Source organism: Eretmochelys imbricata, chromosome 1 (genome assembly GCF_965152235.1).
Source record: "Eretmochelys imbricata isolate rEreImb1 chromosome 1, rEreImb1.hap1, whole genome shotgun sequence".
Taxonomy (NCBI): Eukaryota; Metazoa; Chordata; order Testudines; family Cheloniidae; genus Eretmochelys; species Eretmochelys imbricata.
Genome location: NC_135572.1, coordinates 206,542,051 through 206,569,923, shown reverse-complemented (window position 1 = coordinate 206,569,923; position 27,873 = coordinate 206,542,051). Strand labels below are relative to the sequence as shown.

At 47.7% G+C, this 27,873-nt stretch overlaps 1 protein-coding gene across 1 annotated transcript; it reads left to right on the top strand.

Moving 5' to 3' along the window:
• The first annotated feature begins 579 nt into the window (after positions 1-579).
• Positions 580-27,747, top strand: GPR156 (G protein-coupled receptor 156). The gene is made up of 9 exons (XM_077807338.1): positions 580-684; positions 6,841-6,977; positions 11,135-11,270; positions 13,152-13,262; positions 15,795-15,920; positions 16,542-16,637; positions 19,594-19,830; positions 24,780-24,941; positions 26,353-27,747. Exons 1-9 carry the CDS (start codon positions 580-582, stop codon positions 27,745-27,747), a joined length of 2,505 nt encoding a protein of 834 aa, XP_077663464.1.
• Positions 27,748-27,873: the final 126 nt, after the last annotated feature.

Sequence of the window (27,873 nt, the reverse complement as noted above, 5' to 3'; positions counted from 1 at the left end):
ATGAAGTGAGCTGTAGCTCACGAAAGCTCATGCTCAAATAAATTGGTTAGTCTCTAAGGTGCCACAAGTACTCCTTTTCTTTTTGCGAATACAGACTAACACGGCTGTTACTCTGAAACCTGTCATAGAGACTGGGAGTGGCTGGGTCATTACACATATTGAATCTATTTCCTTAAGTTAAGTATCCTCACACCTTCTTGTCAATTGTCTTGATTATCACTACAAAAGTTGTTTTTTTTTCTCCTGCTGATAATAGCTCATCTTAACTAATTAGCCTCTCACAGTTTGTATGGTAACTTCCAACTTATCTGTATGTATATATATCTATATATCTTACTATATGTTCCATTCTGTGCATCTGATGAAGTGAGCTGTAGCTCACAAAAGCTTGTGCTCTAATAAATTTGTTAGTCTCTAAGGTGCCACAAGTACTCCTGTTCTTTTTAAGGTTGTTATTGTCACTGGAAAAATGTGAGCTGCTGGAGGAACTTGGCCCAGTGTTGGCCTCCCTTCCACTGCAGGACTGACTGCTTTCCCGCTGCCCAGAAAACAGGGCTGAATGAAGACTAAGGATGTGCTATGGAGCCTGGATTCAACTGCTCTGACTTGTGTGACAGCTACTCCAGTTGGAACAGCCAGGCACGGAGGCAGAGGACCCTGCGGGATCTCTGCACAATAACGATTGTACGTACCAAGATGGGGACTGGGCTGCTCTGACCTTGAATGCCAGGTTCTACGCAGAGGAATGAGTTTGGGGGTGGCCTCTGAGGAGGAGGAGCACATTAGAAAACTTCCTAGGGGAAACTTCTCCCCACTGGGAGTAAGGACTCTTGGTTTGTGGAGCAGTCTCCCAAGGGAAAGGAAGGAAACCCCAATACTTACGGTCTTTAAAACTTGTCTGGGTAAAAGCTTGGCGGGTAGAGTGTAAGGAACCAGCCTGGGGAAACAGCCAAGGAATTTGAAAGAATCTTTCCCAGTGAGCTAATGTGAGTGTGGAACAGAAATGACGTTCCGTCCCCTTGACCTCCCACCTTCCCTGGAACTTCAAAGTGCCTGTCAAATATTAATAAAGAGGGATTTAATTAAAAGCCAAAGCCCATAATAGATTGTACCACCCCTCCCCTGCCCCGTAAGTCATTGAGCTCTTGGGGATGACACAGGAATGGTCTTAGTTGGCTAAGTCTATTTTGATATAATTTTGGAAGAAGAATGTAAGCCACTGTTTCCAGTCTGGAGCTGCTGTCTGTGTGCCTATCAGCGTTCACGTGGGCCCAGCTGGGCATGAATGCCACTTGGCCTTCTACTGAACCCAGTGCTAGCCCCCACGCTGACCTTTAATTAGAAGATTAAAGCTCTTTGGCTCCCCTAGCTCTGGCTGCTTTATTACAACTAATATTCCCCTGTCTGGGCCATGAGTTATACTCCACTCACCTGCCACTGAAATGCTCTCCCAGAGTTCAGAGCCCTGGGACCTCCAACAGAGCCAGGATTGTTTTTGGTGTGTGTGTGGAGGAGAGGAACAGCAGTGCTAGGCTTCCCCAGCTGGTTCCTGAGATAGAGTTTGCAGCCATGCTTCAGTCAGGGGCTGCTCAAGACAATCTGCTGCCCTAGGCAGAACATCACTATGACCTCCACCCCCACTACTCCCTTATAGCAGCATGCTCCGCCATAAACAGGCTGCTCTGGAAGGACCCCCACTGGTCTCCACCAACCCTAAGGGCCAGCAGCCCTGCCCAGCCCCACCCTGCATTAGGGATCTAGCCCTAAGAGCACTCGCAGTGTACGGCTCCATCTGTTCCCCATCTCCATTCAGCTCTGGTCCCCCATCTCGAGTGTACCCCTCTGGGTGTCAATCCAAAATGCCAGGGGAGCTGCACCAGATGTAGGGGAAGCCATCCTGATGTGAGGCTGGGGGGGAGGGTAGCTATTCAATACATGAGTGGAACAATGGGGGATAATACAGGGGGACTGGAGTCTGGACATGGGGGTGGGGATGGGGGCCAGGACATGGGACAGATGGGGTGGGGTTCAGGACATACCAGGGGGACAAAAGGGCTAGGGGAGTAGGACACAGAGGGAAGATGGGGGGCTAGGAAAACAGGGCCAGGGAGTAGATCATGGGGCAGATAGCATGGGGGATAGGTCACGGGGCAGATGGGGCAGGATGCTAGAGAATGGGGTGAGTGGCTTTGAGGGGAGCACCCCAGGACAGATAGGGTTGGGAGGGCGGCAGGGCACAGTGGGACAGGACCCTGGGGAAGGGGAATGACTGAGGGGGCAGACCTCAAGGCATCAGGGGCAGATGAGGTGGAAGGTAGATGTGGGGGCAGAACCTTGGGGGAGTAGATGGGCTAGGATAGGGGGAGAGATGGGGCCAGGAAGGCTAGGACAGGGGGGATTAGGATGTGGGGTGAAGTAGGGGACAGCTGGGGAGTGGGTAGTATGGGGGGAGGGACAAGGGACAGATGGGGGACATGGGGTGTCACATACCTGATTGCCTCCTGCCCTGGAGGGCCCCTCATCCTCGAGCTTGCCTGGGGAGAGACCAGCAGCAGCTCACAGCCAGGCCCAGCTACTGCTGGGCTGGGCCCTCCAGCTGTGTGCTCCATGCCAGGGCTTCTGCACAGTCATTAATGCACTTTGATCTAGTCCCTGTTTCAGAGAGGAGGAGATCAAAGTGCATTAAGAAACTGTTAACGCGCATCTGCAGGGTCTGCATGGACAGTTAGTCTGGGTGGGGTAGATTCACACCCCAGCTTGCCATGCACTAATTAAGATTTTGGTCTACACTAACACTTTTGTCGGTAAAACTTTTTTTGGTCAGGGGTGTGAAATAAACACGCACACACCCCTGTCTGACATAAGTTTCACCGACAACAGCACTGGTGTGGACAGAGCTATGTTGGGCGGGAGACACTCTCCCGCCCACAGATCTACTGCCACTCCTTGGAGGCGGTTTAATTATGCTGGTGGGAGAGTTCTCTCCCATTGGCATAGAGCGGCTACCTGGGAGACAGTACAGTGGCGCAGCTGCAGTGGTAAAACTCTGCTGTTGTAAGGTCTGTAGTGTAGACACAGCCAAAGTGTTCATTTAGAAATCTGCCACCCTAGGCAGCTGCCCAGCTTGCCTGTGTCCAGAGTGGCCTCTGGGCTTCAGGCAGAGGGGAAAGGGGATGACTCATGGATGGACTGATGGCAGCTCTCCATCAGCAACAAACCACTCTGTGAAGTACAGTAACATCAGGAGGTGGGTGCTACCAGCATCTTTCACCCCTACATTATTGATACAAGTCACTTTTCACCATGCTGCTGGAACAAAGCTGTCCTAAAGCTGGTGCAAAAGGCCATGGAAGGATCATGCCAGTGTAGGGGGGTCTGTCAGTAGCATCAAGCCTGTGTCATGGCTACTCTGCCCTCCTCTCCTCGTCCCTGCAGCCAGTGTGGAGGGCAAGGACTGAGTGTCATGGCCTCCCACTGATCCCTAGCTGCTATATCAGCCTCTTCGGGCCTCTGACAGCTGGCACAAATTAGAGCAGCTTTCAGACTGCTCTGATTTGTGTAGGGGGACCAGCTTTGTACACAGCTGGCCTAGGATCAGGAGAGCGCAATGGTGACATAAAGTCAATTTTGATCTTCCTGTGTGCTCCTGTGCTGTAGCCACGGATTGGGGCCAAAGTGCAGCTATGGCCCAGAAAGTGACTATGTGAAGCTTCTCAGTTCACAGATCTGTCCCCTGGATATTTTTTTTAATAGTAAATGCTGGTTTTATTGCTCCAAGCCAGTGTTTACTCCTGTTAGCCCTAGGAGGCAGAATGGACTCCAGCTATGGAGGAGTGACCTGAGCATGTCTGCCTTGTGTGTAATTGGGTGGCTAAGGTCTCAGCACAAAATGTTTATTTCTAGTGATGCTGAAAGAGGTAGAAAAAGCCAAGCCTCATTCTCAGATCCCTGGGGGAGAGTTTGTGACAGCAGCAGCTGGAAAAATAGTCTTCTGCCTTGCAAACTAAGCACATGCGATCTGGAATCTGGGACCCTCCCCATCCTATTTTTGGAGTCTTTTTCAAGGTGCAATTCTACTCTCAGAAGTGACCCTGTAAAAATGTTATTCTGGGCTCCATGTTTGTCTCCTGATGTCTCCAGATCAAATGTGCCCAGTTTCAAAATAAAAGGATTTTTGTTCTAACCACAAATAAACTCAGGGACCTGAGAGTCAAGCTGGGCTCTTTCCTTCTCACGTGTTATCCCCAGGAAAGAAGATTCTACAGGTTATATAGGGTTCTTAGTTACATCTCTGCACTCCTGTTGCCTTCAATGAGTTTGCACATGTGTAACTAACAGGAATTTAATAAACAAGTCTGCTGGCAATGCACAAGAAGGTATAGCTTCAGCTTCCTTTCTTTGCTGTGTCCTGGTTTTCATTGTTCCCCTGGTATCTTTTAGAGGAGAACTGAAGTGTCATTTCAATAAATGTAAAAACTGTTTTAAGATCTCAGTAACAGACTATACGTATGATATACACAAATAACTCCATTTAAGGAATGCTGATTGGGACTGTAACTTTTCATCTAACATAGAGGGTTGCTTTTGTTTTGTTTTAAAGTGGGGTCAGTTTACACATTTAAAATAAGGATATTTTAATGATTTGTTTTTCAAATTGCAATCAGATTTTTTTTTTTAAATTTAAACTTCCTTGTATGTACTATTGAGACGCACCAGCCAATGGAGCTATAGCCAGTGTAGCATCACTGTTCAAACTGAGGCCAAGTCTACACTACACGCTTACATCAGTATAACTGCGTCGCTCCGGGATGTGAAAAATCCACCCTCTTGAGGAACACAGTTATACCGACCTCACCCCTGGTGTTGACAGCGCTATGCCGACGGGACAGCTTCCATAGCTACCACCTCTCGCAAAGCTGGATTAAGTACCCTGATGGGAGAAGCTCTCCCGCCGGCGTAGTAGTGTCTCCACTAAAGTGCTACAGCAGCACAGCTGCACCGGTGCAGAGCTGTAGGTGTAGACAAGCCCCCTGCAGTACAGAAAGGGAGAAACAGCATCAATGGTGAAAAGTCCATTCGTTTCCTCCTGATAAGTGACAGTGTCATTTGTCACACGCCACTGGAGAGAAGCAGTGTTTCTATGTGCTTTTTAACTGGACAGTTACTAGTAATAGTCCTTTGTGCTGGGCTGGCACTTCTCATATTCAAAGCACTTTACGAAGCCTTGCCTGGGAGCACAAGAGAGAAAAGTAGGAAGCCTCCCTCTTGCCCTGTGCCCCACGTGCAGGGCCCAAGTGCAGTTGCACTCCCTCTAATCTCCTGAGCTCAGAGACTGCTCCCAGCTGGTGCCCCGTGGGGCACAAGAGGAGGGGAGGCCAGGGCCTTTCCTTCTTTTGTGACTGCACAGTTCCTCCTGGCTCCCCTGCTCCCCATCCAACGCACACCAAGGCCCAGTAGTCACAATCTGGCCATAGCTAGTCAAGCTTCACAATCCTGCTCCTCCTTCCCATGTCCTCAGAAGTTACCCTGACTGGCTTGTTTGGCTTTTGGTTTTTTAGGCACCCACCCAGCCAATACTCATCCCCATCTCTTTGTCCTTCCTGCCTTCTCCAGCCCCCTGGTAGCACCCCTCTCCCTGCTTGAAAAGCACTATAACCTGATCCCCTCCCACTGCCATTCCCGGCCTGATGGGCACTCCTGACTGCTATCCTCTGCCACCTCCTCTGGTTCCCATCAGTTCCTTGTCTGAACCTTAAGGAGTTGAGATCCTAACTCACCTCTTCTGCTCCCCAGTGTGTCCTGACTCGGCAGTTTGCTGAGGAACTGGAGGAGATGAGGTGTGTAGCATCTGCATGCTGGGGAATCAGGGCAGGGGTTTTCCCACAACAGTTTAGGTGGGTCAGAACTGGACTTGCTCCTTGCAATGGGTAGCCCTCCTTTCTGACCCAGCTAGTGCCACCAAACCCTCAAGGCTGGTTTTCAGCTGTTCTCCCTCCAAGAACAGCTGGTCAGGATGTGGGATGAAGCCTGGGTGTGTACGGGGGTATTTGTGGGTAACCCTTTTGAAAAAGCATTCACCTTCCCCTGCAACTTCTCTGCACCTGCTGGCAGCTCTGCTCGTGATGAAATCAACCCGCTTGATTACACAATAGGGGCATGGTGAAAGCCTGGCTCCCCTTGGACGCCTGGCTGTGTGCATCATACTTCTAGAAGACCTGGCTGGCAGAAAGGTGCAGTGTCTTGCCCCCTTGTGGTGGTGCTGGGGGCTAAGAGAACATGAAGCCCTTCTCCTATGATACATTGGACTCCTCTGAAAGATAGTGGAGAAAATGAAAGATTGGTCACATTGGCCCAAGGCATCTGTACAGGTTCTAATATTGGGCCATGGAGGCAGAGGACTTGGTGAAGGGAAAGATGAGTTCAGATGTGAATGGGATTTCCCTCCATTACTGTATTTAATCACAAACTGAGTGTGTAAGTTCAGTGGATGGTGAAAGGCGGCAGACCTCAGTTGGGGAGGGGTGAAAAGTGCCAGACTGAGAGACTTGCAGAGTGAAGTCTGTATCCATACAGCAGGCAGCAGCAGGGCAGGCAAGCGGCTCCCCTACGCACACACCTCCCCTGCCAGCGTGCCTTGCACTGGGAGGGCTGCCTGTAAGGGTGAGATGGGATTTCAGCTTCCGTGGCCCATTCGGTCTCTGGTGCCAGTACTGAGACTGCCGACAAGGCGTCAGTCAGTGCCAGCAGTCGTGGCATTTTTTACAAGGCGTCCACTTCTCTTCTGGGAGCCCCCCAGATTTCCCTCCACACCTACAGTCTCCACCCTTTGCCTTCTCTCAGACGGCCTACGACAGCAGCAGTAAGACCTTCCCCTCCTTCTCGGCTGCCCTCCTGGGAGTTGTGTGGACCTTCCTCACCGGTGGAGTCCTGCTGGCTCTTTTCTTTCTTGTCTTCACAATTCACGTCAGGAAGAACAGGTGAGCGACGCATTGTTTGGTTCCATCCTCCATTATGGAAGTTTCACACTAGCTAGGAGAACAATTTCCAGGGCTCTCATTCCTTCTGCTCCCCACCATAAGCTGATCATCAGCTGGGGGTCTGGGAGGCATTACCCCTCTGGGATAGAATTGGACCATTAGGGGCAGTTATGCGGGTCCTACCTGCCTCTGTCGCATCCAGCATGGAGACAGCTGGAGACAGAATGGCATGGACTGTGGGTCTGACTTTGTAGGGTAGGGAGATGAGCTACTGGACAAGCCGACCATAGGCCTGATCTGCTGTTGCATCACTTATGTTCCTAAGTATTGATGTGAGTGGCAGCCAAGGAGTGAAGGTGCTCCATCCTGTTTCTCCCTTTGGCTGGGGTGACCGCTCACACCACCGTCTCTGAGGTCGCCATTGGTGATCCTTAGCAGAGCAGTCAGCAGAGGTGGGATGAAAGAGAGGTGATTCTCACCTTCACCTCAGAGTCTGAGGGCATCACTTCAAGCCATGCATCTAAGGGAGTGAAGACATCCTAGTTTCAAACCATAAAAAAATATAAGAATGGCCAAAGTAGGTCAGACCAATGGTCCATCTAGCCCAGTATCCTGTCCTCCAACAGTGGCAAATACCAGATTCTTCAGAGGGAATGAACAGACCAGGACAATCACTAGTTGATCAGTCCCCTGGTGTCCAGTCCCAGCATCTGGCAGTCAGAGGCTTAAGGAATCCCAGAGCATGGGGTTGTACCCCGGAGTATCTTGGCTAATAGCCATTGATGGACCTGTCCTCCATGAACTTATTTAATTCTTTTTTGAGCCCAGTTATAATTTTGGCCTTCACAACATCCCCTGGCAATGAGTTCCACAAGTTGACTCCTCATTAGGTGAAGAAGTACTTCCTTTTGTTTGTTTTAAACTTGCTGCCTATTAATTTAATTGGGTGACCCCTGGTTCTTGTGTTATGTGAAGAAGTAAATAACACTTTCTTATTTGCTTGCTCCATACCAGTCATGATTTTATAGACCTCTATCATATCCCCCTTTAGTTGTCTTTTTTTCCAAGCTGAACAGTTCCAGTCTTTTTAATCTCTCCCTACATGGAAGCGATTCCATACCCTTAATCATTATTGTTGCTCTTCTCCATACTTTTTCCACTTCTAATATTATATCTTTTGTGAGATGGGGCGACCAGATTGGCACACAGTATTCAAGGTGTGGGCATATCACATATTTATGGAGTGGCATTATGATATTTTCTGGCATGTTATCTATCCCTTTCCGAATGGTTCCTAACATTCTGTCTGCTTTTTTGACTGCTGCTGCACATCGAGTGGATGTTTTCAGAGAACTATCCACAATGATGCCAAGATCTCTTTCTTGAGTACTAAAGGCTAACTAAGACCCCATTGTTTGTTGGGATTATGTTTTCCAATATGTATTACTTTGCATTTATCAACATTGAATTTCATCTGCTATTTTGTAGCCCAATAACCCAGTTTTGTGAGATTCCTTTGTAATTCTTCACAGTCTGCTTTGTACTTAACTATCCTGAGTAAGTTTGTATCTGCAAACTTTGCCACTTCACAGTTAACCCCTTTTCCCAGATCATTGATGATTATGTTGAACAACACAGGTCCCAGTACAGATCCCTGGAGAACACCACTGTTTACCTCTCTCCATTCTGAAAACTGACCGTTTATTTCTACCCTTTGTTTCCTGTCTTTTAACCAGTTACTGATCCATGAGAGGACCTTCTCTCTTATACCATGACTGCTTAGTTTGCTTAAAAGCCTCTGGTGAAGGACCTTGTCTGAGGCTTTCTGAAAGTCCAAGTACACTATATCCCTTGGATCACCCTTGTCCACCTGTTTGTTGACCCCCCTCAAAGAATTCTACTAGATTGGTGAGGCATGGTTTCCCTTGACATCCAGGTTTCCTTCATGACACAAGACCATTCGTGGTTTGGATATAGGTTGCATTTTATCTAGGGCACTGCAGTGTATTAGACCAGTATACCGCCAGGCACCTGGCACGGGTTTATATGGTAGAGCAGTACTGAATTCTGTAGCAATCTAAATTGATTACAAAATTACTTACAAACCTGCTGAGAATGTTCTCACCATGGAACTGGAACAAATGCACAATATTTATTTGCCTTCTTGCAAATAAATAGTTGGGGATTGGTCCTGCTTTGAGCAGGGAGTTGGAATAGATGACCTCCTGAGGTCCCTTCCAACCCTGATATTCTATGATTCTATGTAACTGGTGAGCCTAGGAAAGCAGAGGGAATACCCCATATGCAGCTAGAGGAGGTGGCCTGGCTATTATCCTAAACCAGTGGTTCTCAAACTTTTTTTTTTCACGGACCACTTGAAAATTGGTGATGGTCTCGGCGGACCACTTAATGATCTTTCCAAATGTTGTTTGTACTGTTAGCTAACTATTGTAAAGCGCTTTGGATAAAAGCACTATATAAAAAAAACAATAATAATAATTAACTTTTTTTGTTCTACAAATAAAAGCACACAAGTCATATTTTAATATCAGTAGGCTTACCTTTCTAATGCGATTGATGTGCCCTCTCTCCCCCGCCACAGCAGCCCCTGAGCTGGGGCTGGGAAGGAGGGGGGTCTCCCGCACCGCATCAGCAACCAAGCTGTGCTGGGAAGGAGGTGAGTCTGTCCCTCTGTCCCCTGCCACAGCAGCCACAGAGCTGAGGCTGGGAAGGAGGACCGTCTCTCCCCGGCAGCCGCAGCCCTAGAGCTGGGGAAAATCACCTCTTTCTCTGGCTGCCGCAGCCCTGCACATCCCAAACTCCCCCCACCCCCTCTTCTCACCCCACTGCCCCCTCCCACCTACCCCCTATTCCCCCCAAGGCCACCACCTCACCTTACATGTGCATCTTCTCCAGGGTCCAGGCACCTAATTAGTGGAGTCACACCTGTGTGACTCCACTAATTAGACCTTTCATTTTGTTGTGTGCGGCCGCCCAGGCGTGTACCTTAGAAGGAAATATCCGTGGACCACCTGAATGGAGCTCGCAGACCACTGGTGGTCTGCGGACCTCAGTTTGAGAACCTCTGTCCTAAACCCTGCTGGAGTGGAGCTCTGAGGAAGAGAGTGGGGTGGAAACACCTGGAATATTATGTTTAATTCTGGGCTCCATGTTACCTGGAGAGAGTTCAGAGAAGAGCAATAAAAATGATCTGGGGGCTGAAGGCACTGAGTTATAAAGTGAGATGAAAGGAGCTAAGTCTGTCTGATTAGACTGTGGTGACTAAAGAGGGGAACACATTAACAGTCTGCAAAGATCTGAAGGGTGGGAGCACCAGGGATGGAGAGGAGTTATTTATGGTTTGATCCCTGTGTACAATTAAGAGTAATGGGATGAAATTAAGGAGGAGGAACTGTAGGCTAAATATTGAAGGAAACTTTCTGGATATGAGTTGTATTAAACTATGGAATAATCTCCTCTAGGGAAGGGGTGAATGCCATCAGTTGGGACATATAAAACTGGACTGGAGAAAGTACTAGACATGCTCAGAAACTATGGTGATGAGGGTGGTATAAGAACCTACATAGTATAGAATAGAACAGAACATGTACAACCAGGGACAGTCCTGCACTGCCCCTGGAGATGGACAGGATGATCTAATAGGGATTGTCTATCTCCAACTTCTGTCATTCTATGACAGGCGGAGGGTTGTTCAGTGGTTAGGGCCCTAGTTTAGCACTTAGGAGGGCTAGGTTCAATTCCTTGCTCTACCAGAGACTTCACGTGTGACCTTGGGCAAATCACTTAATCCTTCTGTTCCTCAGTTCCCTATCTATAAAAAGGGGATAATATCACTGCCCTACCTCACAGGGTGTTCTCAGGATGGATAGATTACAGATTTTGAGGTGCTCAGACCTAGAAGTTGGCAGCCCTAGAAGAACCACAGATAGACAGATGGCAGAGTTCCTAGTGCAGAAGTTCAACTGGTGCATAGGAGGCTATTTCCCAGAGGCAGCCCCTGTGGATATCAGTAGCCAGGTAAGAGGCCTAGCACCTTGCTGGTATATAATAATGCTGTGTGGGAGGCTAGTCTCTATCTGTTGTGTAAACTCCCCTTTCATTAACTGTCACCCCCTCGCTTGCTTTGTTCCCTGGAGAATTGTGAAGATGTCCAGCCCCAATCTGAACATTGTGACACTGCTGGGCAGTGGCTTGACTTACACTAGCGCTTACCTCTTCGGGATTCCAGAGCAGAGTTTGTTTTCTGGAGCCTCAATGGAAATGCTCATTCAGGTGAGTGAAGTGAACCAGGTGGGTTGATTGTGTTCATGATTTGCCAGGAAAGGTTTTTAATGTACACACCACCCCTGCTGAACTGTGACAGTCTCCCTGTCCTGGCTGCCTTGTGCACTGTGTTGAGCTTGTATTTTCATATATGCAAAGATGCTTCCAGTCTGAATGGACTCTACTGTTAGACTGAGAGCAAACAACTAAACAAGAGAGAACATAAGTAAGGTCTTCAGGAGAGAGCACAGTTTGTGTAGCAGCTGCTCCTGCAGACAGGCAAGCAGACTCCTGCACTTTTAAAGGAGTGGTACAGAGGGTATGTAAAAACTCATAGTAGTTAGTTATCTATATATAGCACAGGGACCATGGGCAGCAAGAGAACGGGCACAATATCTTGGGCACAAATATCACTTGGAAATCTTCATCAAAACTACACTCTGCCTAATTAATTCCTGATTTCTGCCCTGGGTATGGCCCCTACCAGCTAGGGACTCAGCGCAGAGCAAAGGAGGTGAGTGTGTGTGGGGGTGGAGATGGGAGCACTGCAGAGAGAAAGAACATCCAGCTCTCGGAGAAGGCAAACACTGTGGAGAGAGTAAGAGGCAGGGAGGTCGTGTTCAGTCACCTGGATGAAGGTAATTGGAGGTGGTGCCAGCTACAGCTTTATTGGTGCTCAAGTCATGTATGTGTTTCAGTCACTCTTGTGCTGCTTTGGTCTGTTTGCTCCTCTAACAGTTACTCTTGAGGGAATTCTGTGCCACTGAGCATGCAGAATTTACGCAGAAATTAATGTGCGTGCAGAAGTTCCTTCCCCCTGCCCCCCCCACACAGAAATGGGCTGTAGAGCTTCTGGCTGCCACTAGGGGCTGCTGGATCTGACCAAGCCCAGCTTGCAAATAGAAGACGCTGCCAGGGTGGGGAGAGCTGGAGGGTTCCCAGCAGCTGCAGTTCTCAGCATGCCCTGAAGGATCAGGCTGTTTCTCCTTCTGGATTCCTGGGCTCTGCGAGTGCAGGTGTTTAGGCTGCAGGGGTGTTTCATGATTGGGCTCTGCGGGGAGGGAGCAGAGAAACAGGAACTAGGTCGACATAGGGGTTTCTTTAACTCTGCTCCTGAAGGAATTTTTGTGTGTGTCTGTGTTGTTACAGACATAACTTGCTGACAGGAATTTTGAAATAAATTACCAAAATAATTGAAACTGGCATGATTATATAGTGTTATTTTGATAAAATGCGCAGAATTTTGCAGAATTTTAAAATATTGTGCGCAGAATTTTTAATTTTTTTGGTGCAGAATTCCCCAAGGAGTAAACAGCCTTTGGTTCCTCCACAGACTGGCAGAAAAGGAAGGGATTGCATCCTCATAGTCTGCTCCTGGCTTGTTCTGCCTCAGATACGCATGCTGGGTGGCTGGTAGCTGCTTCTGACAGTGACTCTGGGCACAACCCCCGCCCCAGGGTGACTAGTGCCACCTCCCAGCCCTGTGGTCCTGTCCAATAACATGAGCTCTTTGGGCAGCAGCTTTGCTATTAAAGTGGTGTCTTTTTTTTTTTTTTTTTAAATTGGGAATTCCTGAGGATGGAAGGCCTCTGCTCACTGTGGTGTCCTGACTGGGAGGCCTTCTGTACTAGGTTTGACTGGAGTTCCTCAGCCCAGAGTTTTCTGTCTCCCAGGCATGGGCTGGCTGGCAGATATGGGGTCCCTATTTACTAGTTTTCCTTCCGTTTCTATGCATGTTTGGAACACCATTTGGCCTGGGAAAGGGGCAGAGCTCCCTTGGGAGCAATGTGGAAGCCCCGCAGGGAAAGTGCTATTTGTAATTGCTGGGTTTCACTGCCTTGTAACAGGGACCTCCAATCCCATCTCTCACTCTTTGCCTCCTGTCTGCAGGTGCGACTCTGCTTGCTGTGTGTTGGAAGCTCCCTGGTCTTTGGGCCCATCCTAGGGAAAAGCTGGCGGCTGTACAAAGTGTTCACACAGCGCGGTCCAGAAAAGAGGGTGGTAAGTTCTCGCAGCACATGCCCTGTGCACTGGAACACAGAGGCTCCTCACCTGTGAGGTGCTGGGGCTCTCCACATGGGCTGCACTGAGAAGCAAAGGGAAATGCTTGACAAAAATCAAGCTCTACAAGGTCCATGAATCATTTGCCGACTGTGGATGAGCTTGAAATGAGAGAGAATGGGGAATGTGGGGACACACAGGGACCGACAGTGGGATATAGAGCTTCAGGCACTTAGATACCAGCATCACAGGCACAGAGCAAAACCTGGCTAGACCGGGACTCATTCCCCACTGCCTGGGGCAGTCATTTACACCGGTGAAAAGCAGGGATAAAATGCTACCAAATCAGAATAGTGGAAATGACAGGAGCAGCAAGACAGTGGAGAATCAGGCCCGTAGAACAGAGAGGGAGGAGGAGTTTAGATACCTTACTTCTCTAGTGCATTTGTTCTTCTGCCAGGTGGGGCATGCCCATCTGGTAGTAATCACTGGTCCCTTTGTGAAATGAATGGATGGTTTCTTACACTGTCCAAATGTCCTCATCACAAAACCCACCAGCAGGATTGCCATTAGTAGGTCCTCTTCCTGTTAATCACACATCAGTGAGTTCATGGAGACAGAACTCCCTTCTCACTCCTAGAGGGGTCTTCTTCAGTGAAGCATTGAATGAAGGAAGTTTGCCTTGCTGCTACTCATGCTTTCTGCTCATCCTGTGGATAGAGGTTGCCAGTCTCCAGGAGTGTTGGGCTGGCTCCTTTTACCAGCACTAAATTCTCACACAAGTATTTTAAGAAAGAAGAAAATATATCTCTTACAAAACAAAAAATATCTGCAAATCATCTCCTGTTTCATTTACGTGCGAGGGCATGAGTTTTGGATTCAGCAGCTAATGCCACCAGATACTTAGTACCAGCTTTTTCCAGCATGCCCACGGCAGATTTCGGTCTCTTATGAAATTGCCAGTTTCTGCTGCTGGGGAAACCCCAAGCCCGAGCTCAGTTCATGGTAGGTAGAATAAAAATATTTTCAACTGTCCTTTAAGCAAAGACCTCTGGGTGCCCTACCTTCGCTGGCTCGGACTGAAGTTTCTTTATAACAGAATTCTCCAACCAGCCCTATTGCAGGGCATTGCTGATGTATCCTCTGGGGGTGGGAATGTAAATCAAGTGTCTTTTCCAGAGTGCACTCTCTGGAAAAAGATAGCAGGAGACCACAATCAACTTCTGAGCCCTGGTCATCTAGTGTCCAGAGCTCAGTCTCTAGGTTGGTGGCCTGGCACTTAGTTTTCAGCACCACTGGGGTGAGGCCCTAAGCTCAAACATCTGGATCTTGTTCCCAAACTTTGTTTTAATGATGATGAATCCAAGCTTCAGAATTTAGATCTGGATTTGGAACAATTCTAATTTTTGGGAGTGTAGAGAAAGAGTCATATCCAGGGATTTGGATCAGCTCCGGAAAGAGAGAAAGCCCTTTGTGAGATTTCGTTCTGGATCTGGGTTTGGATCTCCAATCACACCTGTAGTTCTGAGCTGTTTCGACCAGGGTTTTTGTTCAGAGCCATTTCTGGTTTTTCTAGTTATTTTTAATATAAAAACAAGTGAAACAAATGTCAGCAAATATTCCAGACTCCCTTCTCCCGGTGCAGACACTTCAGGAAGGGCTGGAGCAGACCCTCTTTCTGCAGGGGGAGGATTCTGAACACCGCTGTGCAGCACAGGAGAAAAGGGGGCATGCCGACTGTGAAGAATGTGGGAGTTACCTGTATTGATTTTTACGAATGTTATCTACATATCTGTGTGGACTTGGGGGTTATTTTGCTGCTGTGTAAAGGGGAACGAAGGCGCTAAATCAGTTTGAGCTAACTTTGGACTGCATGTACCAAAGGCTACTGGGTGCACATACAAGGGAGGAGATAATGCCTTTGAAGTTTACAAATTGGGATTTGGCTAGTCCTGCAGCCTGAGGTTAGTCTCCAGCTTGAAATCCCAGGGGCTTTGAGATGGGGCCTTTCAAACAACAAGATTTGAAGCAGTTAAAAACCTGAGCCTCAGAGGAAAGGAGAGACGGGGTCTGTTGGGAGACTGACTGTAACATGGTCTCCAGGTGCTGGGGCCCCACGATAAATGGGGGGCCTACCTAAACATGCAGGTAAGACAATATGCATATATCCGCTTTTGTTATTTTTAACCTTTTTTCTTTCTGCTTGGGATGTCCCTATGGATAAATAGACCATGCTCTGTTTTGGAACACGCGGTTCTCTGTCACTGTATTTACCAGTTGGTCACTGCTCTGAGAGAGGATTCTAGAGCAGGAGCAACACCAAGTTGGACCTGCTGTACATAATATGGTCGAGAAACAGGAGGCGCTGTCAAAAATGGTCCATTTTAAATCAATGGGGTGAATTGTGGGATTCCACTATGGGGGAAGGGGCAGGTATAGACCTGTCATTTGAAAGAGCCCACAAAGAGACAGAGAGGTCACAGGTTTGCAGCTCATCCCTGAACCATAACACTGACCTTCTGTGAGTTGCAGATTATCAAAGACCTCCAGCTGCTGGTGATGGTGGTGGTGCTGGTGCTGGCGGATGCCATGCTGCTCACAACATGGATTTTCTCTGATCCAGTTCAGTGTTTCCAAAGCTTCACCGCATCCCTGAGGGTAAGAGGACAATAGCAGGAGGCTGAACACTGCACCTTTGTGTCTATGTCATGCTATGATTCAGCCCAGCAGACCTCTGCAGGCATGAAAGATGGAAGGGTTTGTTTTAGAAAAGTTCCTAAGCCACAAAGTTTGGAGCTGACCTTCCTCAAACGTCTGAGGTGTTGTAAACTGGGGTTAGGTTTGGACCCTTATGGAGACAGATGCCATTTGCGGAGTTCCAGCCAAACATGCCTGAAGCTGGACAGGAGGATCTGGTTCCAGAGCTTTGATTTGCTACCATTATAAGTTCTAACCAATGCCCTGTCTACTCTGCAGGGAGCATGACCTGGATTCTGCAGCTCTCCAGCATGGAAGACTGGAGAGTCTGTGGCAGGTGCAGAGAAATTTGAAAACTGAGGCTTAATGAGCATGTTGGTAGATGAATACCGAAGCTGGGTATCTTTCTTCCTTGAATTCTCTGCTCTCAATTGCACTTTCCCAGTCGTCAGACAAGCTTTCACTTTTCCACTTTGAAATTTGTGCTTAGACACCCCCTAAACCATATATCCACTTGTCTGTTTGTCCATCCTTATGGGCTGGAGCAGGAGCCTTCATTCCTGTGTTCTGACTGCCTCCCAGGTGACTGACAAGGGCATGACCTGTTCGGTGGGTAGGATGCAGTTCTGCGCGTCTCTCTACTCCGAACTTTGGCTCAGTCTCATTTTAGGGTTTAAGGTATGTAACTTCTCTATTCATCCCCGTGTCTCATCTCACCTCACCTCCCTCCAGTCTAGCTGCTGCTGCTAAAATTCTCTTCCTCCCCTAATACTCTGGCCATTTTACTTCCTTCCCTGGCTGCCTCTCACCTTCAAATTCAAGGTTTTCATGCTCATCTTGAAGGTTCTTCCCATTCCCATCCAATTCTGCTTCTGTGTTCTCTTCCCCTGTTGCCCACCTCCCCTGCCAAGCCTCCCTCACAAAAGTCCCCTTTGTATCTTTCTCCCAGTCTCATTTTCATGCTTTCTTTCTTCTTTCCAACCTGTATGCTTGGAACCATCTCTCTCTCTCTCTTTGTTTGCAAAGCAACTTCTCTCACCTCATTCAGACCTCTCCTTAAAACTCACTACCTCCATGAAGCCATAGACTACAATCCAGCACACAGATAAACTGCACATCTAGGGTACGGGACCCTGAGCCTGTGTGGCAGAACTGTATTAATAATAAACATTTAGGTTTTGTCTATATGGGGAAACTTACTAACATAGTCATACCAGTTTAATTATACTGCGGTAGTTATACTGGTTTGACTTCCTGTGTGGCCATTCCTATTGCAGAATCAGAGTGCCACTCAGGTAGTAGGACTGATACATCAATTTTATTACAGTGGTAAATTTCCCTGTGTAGACAAGATTTTAGTTCTTACATAGGACTTTTCATTTGTAGACCTCAAAGGGTTTTACAAAGATACCATTAACCCCATTTTACGGGTGGGGAAAATGAAGGCATCCAAGGCCCAGATTTAAAAAAAGTATTTAGACATTGCTGAGGTGTTTACGAATTTAGATCAAGGTAGCCAGGAGCCTTAGGCTATGTCTAGCCTTAGGCTGCTGCATTGGAAAATGTGCAGTGTAGCTGCTCTTTGTCACCGGGAGAGAGCTCTCCCAGCAACAAAATAAAACCACCCCAAATGAGGGGCAGTAGCTTCATCGCCAGGAGTGTGGCTCCTGCTGACAAAGCGCTGTCCACACCGGCGCTTTTTGTTGTTCAGGGGGGTGGTTTTCTCCTGAGGGACAAAAATTGTAAGGACGAAAGCGCAGTGTAGACATAGCCTTAATCTCATATTCAAAAGGGATTTAGGCATTTATGATCCAAAATCCCATTGACAGTCCGATTGGCTTCTATATGCAAGTCCCTTAAGTACACAATATATAAGCAATTACTTGGCTGCTCTCCTTGATATGATACGTGTTGATCATCATCAGCTACTTTGCTCCTGTTCTGTATTAAATTTTCCCCAAATCCAGAGAGATTATCTTTACAGCCGTGGCCTCTATGAACTCTTACTGTTCTTGCTTTTAAAAATAAAATATTTTCTTTCCTGATGCCAACTGCTCATATTTAATAATACCCTGAGCCTGACTCTGGTCTCATTTGCAGGGTTTCACACCCATGTAGCTCCATTGTCTTCCCTGAAATTAAGCCTGATTTACACTAATGTAAGTGAGAACAGAATCAGTCCCTTTGTGTACATATGTCACTCTTTATCTTCAAGGGCATTAACATTCTCAACCCCTTGGGAGGCAGTTCAGTATTCTATCCCCATTTTACAGGCACAGAAACGGATTGACTTGCCCAAGGTTGCACATAGAATCAGTAGCGAAGCCCTTTCTAGAACCCAGGAGTTTTGAATCTGTCCTGTGCTTGTTCCATTAGAGCAACATCCTAGTTTACCACAGGATACCTTAATCTGTCCCCTGGATATTGTTGCCAGGACAGATACATAGTTTTAAATGGGACATTGATGGCTGCCTATTCTGGCTCAGGGGATTAGAAATTGGCTATAGAGCTTTTCACCTTTTTGTCACGAGTTCTCAGGTGGCTAGTGGCAGAAACCTGTGATAGTGCGATGTCTGCTTGACGGTGTGTATGAAATGAATTTGAGTCTCGGTCCAGTTCCTAGTGAGACGGACATCAACATCAGAGAAGCACCACCAGAACTGAACTAGCTGGCAGTCCCAGCAGAGAGGCCACCAGGAGTCATGGTCTGTGGCAGGGGTTCTCAAACTGGGAGTCGGGACTCCTCAGGAGGTTGCGAGGCTATTACATGGGGGGTCGTGAGCTGTCAGCCTCCACCCCAAACCCCGCTTTGCCTCCAGCATTTATAATGGTGTTAAATATATAAGAAAGTGTTTTTAATTTAGAAGGGGGGTCACTCTCAGAGGCGTGCTGTGTGAAAGGGGTCACCAGTACAAAAGTTTGAGAACCCCTGGCCTACGGAAGCTGAACTCACCTTCTTGCCCATAAAGATGGACTCTCCAGGCTGATGAGCATCCAGCCTCCCTGCAGGCTGATGCTTATTACAAGGCATTGCGAGGAGGTAGTTTGCACTGTCACTATCCCTGTTCTGTGGACAGAGTGCCAATCGACTGCATGCAGGGGTGGCAGATTTGTGTAATTTTTGGTGGCGCCCAGAATGGATCCAAGTCCTGCTCCCCGCCCCCCCCCCCGACACCTGCCTTGTAAGCTAATATATATTTTTAAAAATAATGTAAAAATGTGAGGGCTTTTGGGTCAATCTAATTCTGGGCTCCCCCCTCATAATTCTACTAACACCCCCCCGCAACCCAACCCTCTGCTCAAGCCCCTCCCACACCCCAAGCCCCTCATCTTGACCTGCAGCACCCCCTGTTATTCCAGTCTTGCCCCTGTCTCCATCCAGCTCTGCCTATACACCTCAATTCTGACCTGCAGCAACATGCTGAGTATTTGCTGCTGAGCTACCATATCAAACTGAATTTCTGCATTATAGATCAAAGAGGGTTAATTAGAATTGCACTGAATGTATCTGAGCTTCATTGGCTCAGTATGGGTTGGGGGAAAGACTGTGACATACAGTAATTTTCCACACTTTGGAAATCTGTAAAACCTCTTCTCCTAAACCAAACCCCTTATCCCTATTTTCTGATTCCAGAGCATCCTGTTGATATATGGGACATACCTGGCTGGTCTGACAGATCATGTCAGCGCTCCACCAGTGAATCAGTCCTTGATCCTCATTGTTGGGGTCAACCTCATTTTCCTTGCTGCTGGGACAGTTTTTTTAGTTAACTGGTTTTTCTACACTTGGCACAACCTGGTCTTTGGTTTTACATCTGGAGGCATCTTCATCTGTACAACCACAATCAATTGCTTCATCTTTGTTCCACAGGTATGAAACAAACTGTGTTCTAAAGGCCTGGCCTGAAAGGTCTCCTCAGATATGAGGACACGTAGATAATGTGTTCTGAAATGCTCACCCTTTTTCTTCTGGGATAGCAGAACAATACAAATACACAAAGTCTGGGAGGAAGCACCAGCTGGCTCAGAGGCTAGAGTTGTGATATGGAGCCTTTCATCTTTAACTGCTGGTCATCAAGTCCAATTCAACCAAGGTGGTAGCAACTAAAAAATCATTCCCAGTCTGTTTGCTGCTCAGTGGCTTGTGTGAAATGAGTTTTGGGGCCTCTGGTTTTAAGCATTTATATTACACTCATTTATATCAGAGTCCTTGGGCTTGGTTCCTTCTTGACTGAAAGCTGAGAATCTGGAAGAGACAGTGGTGGTTTGGGAAAGGAGGTGGTATGCTGTACTGCTGCTTCCTTCCAAATCTGAGCCCTGCAAACAATGCAGGAATCCCTCCCTTACAGGACATACCAGACTGGAATGTGTTTGCCCAGCACTCCAGAAGGGGCTAGGGGAGGAAGTTGGGGTTTATCCCCATCCTTACGTTCCTGGGGATCTGTGGTATCTGCAGAGCGCACAGGTCCTCAGGTCTGCAATTATTTTTCAGCAAATGAAACCTTGTACTTCAGTTTTTTGAATACTATTTCAATTAAATGTTGATAAATATTGACTAAACTATCACCCCCAAAAAGTGACAGTGCTTTCTCCTGTTTTGACCAATGTGGCTCAGAAGCTGAAGAACTGAGCCAGCCCTGGTGGGGTTTGAAGCTCTGGTTCCAGGGAGTTTGGACTACCACAGTAACCACATGGCCTCCAAGCATGAATCCACAAGGCCACTTTCCTTCCAGTTCCTCCTGCCACTCCCTCAAAATATCCAGGGTAACTCACACCACCATCTACTTAATCCCCGAGTCCACAGCAGCTCTGCCCCTCTGGTCAACCCCCAAGAATCTAGTAGCTATGTGTCTCCTCCCACTCCCTAATGGTGCCTCCTTTCCCCCATGTTCCTGGTGCTCTGACCCCTCTTCCACTTCCCAGAGTGCCCTGGTGTCTCTGCTAGTCCCCTCCTCTCCCACTTCCCTCTCTGTGGCTCTGCCCCTTATTTATGGGGTTTGGTAAAAGAAGTGGCCACTCCCATCTGCTTCTCCCCTGGGTAGGTGACCACCTCCCCACATACTGCTCCCATAGTTAAGCCAGGGTGCTCTAGGAGCCACCAGAGGAGTTTGTGGAGGGGGAAAGGAGCAAGCAGATGGGCGAGTGGCTTCAAAGGAGACACTAGCTGTTTTTCTAGCTCTCTGGTAACCGTGGGCTCTTCCTGACATGGGAGGGGTGAATTTGGCAGTTTTCCCCACCCTACTAGTCCTCTGCTCTCCCCCCCCCGCCCCGACAAGCAGTGATGGGAGGGGCAGCCCTTGGAGCCACCCCCAGACTTGTGACTACCAACTGCCACTGGATTTGGTCAATATGGTACCCCTGCAGGGAATACTGGTGTTTCAGAGGTCATGCTTCGAGGCCCTCCTATGAAAGACTGACCTCAGCACTATACATGGTTGCAAAGGGTCCATCAATGGGCTGCTGTGCCCATGTTCTTGGACCACGGGATTGGTTACTGCTGGTGAATCTGATCTGTTCTGCTGAGGTTCTTATACCACACCCATGACCATAGTACTGAGCACCTTACAACCTCTATTCCGTCTCTCTTGTCCTTCTCTCTCTCTCTGCCATAGTGTTCCTCTTCCAGAGAAGCAGGGCAGTGAGCGAGCCTGCATGCTGCAATGCAGACAGGCAGCCTCTGATGCTTCCTGGGCTGACAGTAGGTTTTGCTGTCCCCTGGGATGTCTGCTTTTCTCCACACAAATAGTAAAGCCCAGCTCTCCAGTATGGGAGGGGGAGGAGCAGGAGCTATTTTAAGAAAAGCTATTGACAGGGCTGTGTTCATTGCTTCCTGTGTATTTCAGGAGGAATCTGGTGTGCTAGGCCACAGTCTGTCTGTGTTAATGGATACAATCCCCAGGTTGCTATAATAAGAGGGAAAAGAAGAAATGGATGGTGGTTGGTTTCTATATTGGTTAAGGAGTTGAGGGCTCAAGGGAATGAGCCAGGGGAGGGAGGAACAGAGATAAACCTTAAACCAGGCCCCGGAAAGAGTGGGTCTGTGCAAGTGCATTTGCCAGCACCCCTCAATCTTGACTGGCAGCCCCCCTGCTACTCCATCTGTGAGACTCACACAGCTCCATCAAAACATCTCAATCCTAACCTACAGCACCTCCTGCTCTTTCTGCCCACCCACAACTCGTTCCTGCTCTGCATGATGATTGCTCCCATCTGGTACTTGCACCACTCCCCAAGCCCAGTTCTGTCCTCAGTGAAATATGGAAGCTACAGAGAGGAGCGACAAATACCCTTCTGTTCTGTTCAGCCAGATGGTGAGGCACTTTGGCTACCTTACTTTGTGTTCCCCACCTTGAGGCTCTTCTGCCTCAAACACTAAAATCTGCTACTCCCTAAAGGATCCACCCAGATAGTGCTTTGCCCTCCTCTAGCGCCTTCACTCCTGAGCTTCATCAACATGAATTAAAGTTCACAATCCCCTGGGAGGTTGGGGAGGTCTGTGAGCCCCATTCTACAGATGCGGAAATGGAAGCACAGTGAGCGGCAGCAAGTTTGCCTGACCCCACACAGCAAATTCATGTCAGAGCCAGAATATAACCTGGAACTTTTGATTTTCAGTTTCCATCTTCTACCACTAGATGACAGTTCTCCCTATAAAATCACCTGAGTGAACCCTGCCTTCGCTCCTCTCTCTTCCTTCCCCAGATTGGGTAATCTGTCTCCCTGGGCTGTCAGTTCAGTATGGTGCATGCTGCATCGTTACCTTCCACCTGCTCTGATGAGGACACTGGTGGTCAAATGATGAGAAAGAACAGGAGGAGGAGGAGAATATGTTGCTGTGAACGCAATTGATCAAGACAGTGGAGAGGGGACCTGATCATTTGAGCAAGATTCCTGGGACAGGGGAAAATCTAACTAAAGGGGACACAGAGCCTGTCTCTTGTAGGGTGTCTCTTTTAATCTGGATTAGGTTAGTAGTGCCAAAGGTCATCTCATGAGAAATTCCTTAGTGGACAACAGACCACATCGCAAAAGACACCATCACAACTGATGCTTGCAGTCTCAAAGGGGAAAGCACTGGATGGACCACCGAGTTCCCCTTTCACTCCTAGGGAGGGTACCTTTTGTTTAGGGCTGAGGCACATGGGTATGGGTGGAATAGGGGAAAGTTGACCTGCTATCGCTGCCTGGGTAGTTCATGTTCTCTGGTTAAAGGCAGTCACTCTCCAGGGCTGTTGATCCAATGCCTTTCACCAGCACTATATGCATGTAAAAATATTTTTTTTAAAGTTAGTGCAATTTTAAAAAAATATCTGTTTAAGATTCCATATCATAACAGAAGTACATAAAATAACGAAGTGCAGAGAGAGGGTAAATCAGGTGCTCCTTTTTACTCTCATAATACAGGATTAATACAGCCCATTTAAAGAAAAAGCCCATTGAATGATTAACCCATGGAACTCACTGCTACTAGTTATCACTGAGGCCAAGAACTTAGCAGAATTTTAAAAGGCTGGGCATTTAAGTTGATAATGAAAACATCCACAGTTGCTATCTGCGATATGTATAAATCCTCATCCTTCAAGGCAAAAGCCAACTGCTGACAAGGGTTAGGCAGAAACTTTTGCAATAAGCAAATTATTGCATAATTGTCCATTACAAGGTTTCTTTCACCTTTCTGTGAAATCCTTGGTACTTGCCATTGTTGGAGACAAGATAGTGGACTGGATGGACTAGGGGTGGCACTTCTTATGTTCCTTTCAGTAGCAGAATTCACGTGCAAACTGAAGCATAACAAGTAATTACATTTTATACCCAAATATTTGTGAATAATTCCCATCTTTACTTCTTCCTGACTTTGTGAGGTCAGGTCAGGTGCCTGTTTCTTCTTCAGGAACTAATGTCCTCAATAACTTTGTCTAGGGACGGCTGGAAGTTGCTCTGTGGTAGACCAGCTGTGTCAGGAATCAGTTGCTGCAGTGGAATTGGCCTGATTAGCTAGACTGTAAGCTCTTTGAAACAGGGAGCAGCTCCTCTCTGTAAAGTGCCTAGCATTCTATTGGTGCTATTCAAATAATAATCTCTTTTCAAGTAGTGAAGGAGGAGCAGATTTCCGGCTATTGAGGTGCACCATGCAATTTATCGTAGAGTTCCTGCATGAACAGTTGTTCTGTTGCTTATCTGAGAGCATGAGCTTTTTATCTAGCTCAGGCTTTGTAATTCACCTTTTGTTTCATTGGCTTGATTTTCCTAATAGTTTTGCTCTTCCGTCGTTCATCTGAAATAGATGAACAGCTGGAATGCTGGATGCACTAGGTTTTCATTCTGACACCAGTGGAAAAAAGCAGATATCGAGTGGCATTGGTTTTCAACGTGTCATTCAAGATTAAGAAAGTGTGTGAGAGACATTGTCTTTGTCTCTTTCTGACTCAGTGGGGCCCTGGTTTACAACACTGTTAAAGACTGTAGCACAGGCAGGATCTAACTGTGTCTACACAAGCAGCCAAAACCAAAGGCAATGCAAAGCTTTATTTCAAACATGTGGCTGTGGGTAGGTCCAATCTACACTACATCTTTGCACTGTGGTGTTACTGTTATCTCTGGCAGGCTACACAGGGGTGGGGGTTAGGGGAGGATCAAGGCGCGCGTGTGTGAATTTACCCCTTTGTCTCAGTCTCTGTGCATGTCTGTGTCACGCCCTCTCTTTGTCTCTCCCTGCTCTTTGTGTGTGTGTGTGTGCGTGTCTCTCTCTGCATCTGTCTGTCTGTCTCTCTGTGTGTGTATATATTTCATGTGTATATAATGGGTGCTTGCACTCAACAGCTCCGGCAGTGGAAAGCCTTTGAGGAAGAACAGCACCAAACCGTCAGCCACATGGCAAAATATTTTACCAGCCCCAGCAAGAGCTTCCTCTCCATGTACAGTGAAGAGCAGATCTGCCAGCTGATAGGGGAGAAGAACTCCATGCAACGGCTGCTTACTGAGGTAATCTGCACTCACAGGCAGCTCATGCTAGTGGAAAGAGCAGTCCCAGCCATTGATCTCCCTCTGGCTCAGTGGCCAGCAGCTGTTGTCCTCCCTCTGCTGTACTCTCTCCCCGCCTCCTCCTTTGTCTGCTGAAGGATTTGTAGGGTAGAATACCCTCTGTCACAAACTGATCAAAATGGAGATTTCCCATTGCATCAGCTTCCCTCAAGAAATAATACATGGAAAGGAATTTTTTTAAAATAATTTTACATCTTTTTCCCAGATTCTCAAACTTGATGCATAAATTAGGGCAACTGGCAGAAAACTGGCCTGATTTTTTGGAGCTCACACAAAGATCTAATTTAGAGGGGATGCGTCCTATCCCAGAAGGTCTCCAGCTCCCACTCCCTTTCAGCTTTCTCCAAATTATACAGCCAGAAGTGCTTTGGCTGTTAGAACAACATTATGTTCCAGTGTAATTGGTGCAAATGTTTCTATATGCAATCTCCAAAATATTCACATATGCAAATGTTCAAGGACATGTTGAAGTGCAGCTAGGAAAGGAACGGGTTGCACATGCTCCATGTTTCATTTTAAAGGTCTGTCATTCTGCTATTTCAAACTATAATTATTTAAATTCTAGAAGCTAATAGGGTGGAACTGTGCAGGGCTGGAATTCTAGAAGCTAGAAGAAATGGTTCTATATGGGACTTGGAATGATTGCATCTGGATTCTCCGATCTGTACAAGAAAGTGCCATTTCTGTACTGCAGTGTAATGGTTTGCTTCCCAGTAAGTAGGCCCCAATGGAGCAATTTTTTCCTGCTGCATTTTCTTAATGTCCCACTTTTTTGTCTCTAGGACATTCATCTATTCTAAATAGACAGCTCAAAGACCAGGTCTAGACTCACAAATTAAGTTGCCCCAGCTACATCGCTCGGAGGTGTGAAAAATCCACACCCTGAGTGCTGTAGTTAAGTCAGCCTAACCCCCGGTGTAGTCAGCGCGAGGCAGGGGAGCTGGAACAGTTTTTATAGTAGGGGCGCTTAGAGCCCTTGAACCAAACTAAACGCTGGATATGATGGAAACCGCTTCAAGCCAGGCACCCCCAGCACCTCTAGTTCCCACACCTGCAGTCGGTCAACGGAAGAATTCTTCTGTTGACCTAGCTATCGCCTCTCAAAGAGGCGGATTATGTAGGCCGATGGGAGAACCTCTCCCATCACTGTAGTGAGTGTCTATGCTGCAATTGTGCTACTGGGGTAGCGTTTGAAGAGTAATCAAGCCCAAAGTCTGCCACTCTAGCATTTCCTCTGAAAAACAGACTGACTTCCTGACCTGTTTGCCTTTAAATCCTCAACCTTAATGAAGTATTAGCATTGTGTTCTGCACCAAAGTTGATGTATGTATTTATTTGTGATTTGTTACAGAAAAATGCTGTGATCGAAAGCCTCCAGGACCAAGTGAACAATGCTAAGGAGAAGCTGACGAGGCTGATGTCTGCAGAGTGCAGCTATTATTCGATGGACCTCGCTGTTCCTTCCACATCCTTTTCCATCTTGCCTCAGAACACAGATAGCCATGTTGAGTCCAGTGGTTGTGCCATGGAAGCTGAAGGGCTGCATGGAGACTATTTTCCCCCTGATCAAGAGAAGAACCCTTGGTACTGTCCCAGTCTCCCAGATACACAGTGCAATCCAGTGTCTGTTGGCAAACAAGATTGTGTTGGTATCATCCAGAACCTTAAACATATAAAGCACCAAAACACTCCACCAGAAGATCTTAGTTGCTATGAGACACTGCTTTGTAACACTATGGACATCTCCGAATACGGCTCTAAGGATGTCCAAGAGCAATGGAGGCCTCCAAACAACAAGAAATATATCGACAGTCCACCAATACCATTGAGTCAGAATCTCTCAGCAGTTGATGGGAGAGCAGAGCAACCAAAGAGCTCAGCAGCATTTGAGGAGCAGCCCTCAAAGGTCAGTGAAAAGTTGCAGGAAATCTTGCAAGAGCTGAGCATTGGCGGCATAGTTAGTGCCCAGGCGTCATCCAGGGGGCCTAGGCAACCCAGCCACAATGCAGAACATGAAAAGAGTGCAGCCTGGAGACCCTGGGAGAGTCACACAGGTGTCTGCACTTACCTTAGTCCTTACAGGACAAGACGGCGAAGAAGAAGAATCCCAGTCCATCCACCTTCCACCTACTTTCCTGCGTCTATGACTCCACAAGCGTGGTGTCTCCCGAACAAGGCAGTCAGCAGGACACAGAGTGGACAGAGCACTTGGAGCCATGACAGATTAACACAAACATCTCCGGATAAAGCAAATGACACCAGTGATGGAAGGTTCCTCTATCAGCCATCACCCTCCTCATCAGTCATCGACAAAATGTGCAACTTTCAGCTGAAGCACAGGAAGAACTGGCCTGAAGAACAAAGCCGTGAAGGGAATGGCCGAGTTTCAAACAAACACCAAGGCTCTGCCCAAGTGAAGAACCACAATGCTCTGTTGTATCCCCCCAGTCCCCTCAGCCTCCAGCAGCAGCAGGGGGATGCTGGGAGGCACCTGGAACAACCCCTTGTGCCCTCCCTGTGCCTTTATCCAGACTCTGACTCCAGTAGCAGCTCGGAGGAGATGTTCAGCTGCTGCCACAAGCCTCACTGTGAAATCTGCTTCCACAGCCCTGGTGACTCCAGTGACAGCTGCACCACTGACACAGACCCAGAGCCTAGCGGGTCCCTAGCCCACTGGGCAAAGCTTTATGGCAGGCCTCAGCCCATCGTGAACTTCAAAGATGATCTGAAACCCACATTGGTGTAAATGTAAATGAAGACGTCCTATTCCAGAGGCATCCCCCCAGACAAGTTGCGTTTTAAACAGTATGGAAGGAACGTACCATCTGAGGGAAGTGTGACGCTCAGAGGACTGGGAATGGGATATAAAGGC

What these genes read in the sequence shown, in the direction of transcription:
- GPR156 (XM_077807338.1), top strand. Translation starts at nt 580, where the DNA reads ATGGAGCCTGGATTCAACTGCTCTGACTTGTGTGACAGCTACTCCAGT. An exon ending in GTCTCATTTTAGGGTTTAAG is followed by an intron (nt 16,638 to 19,593) that starts GTATGTAACTTC and finishes TTCTGATTCCAG; the next exon opens with AGCATCCTGTTGATATATGG. An exon ending in GCTTCATCTTTGTTCCACAG is followed by an intron (nt 19,831 to 24,779) that starts GTATGAAACAAA and finishes TGCACTCAACAG; the next exon opens with CTCCGGCAGTGGAAAGCCTT.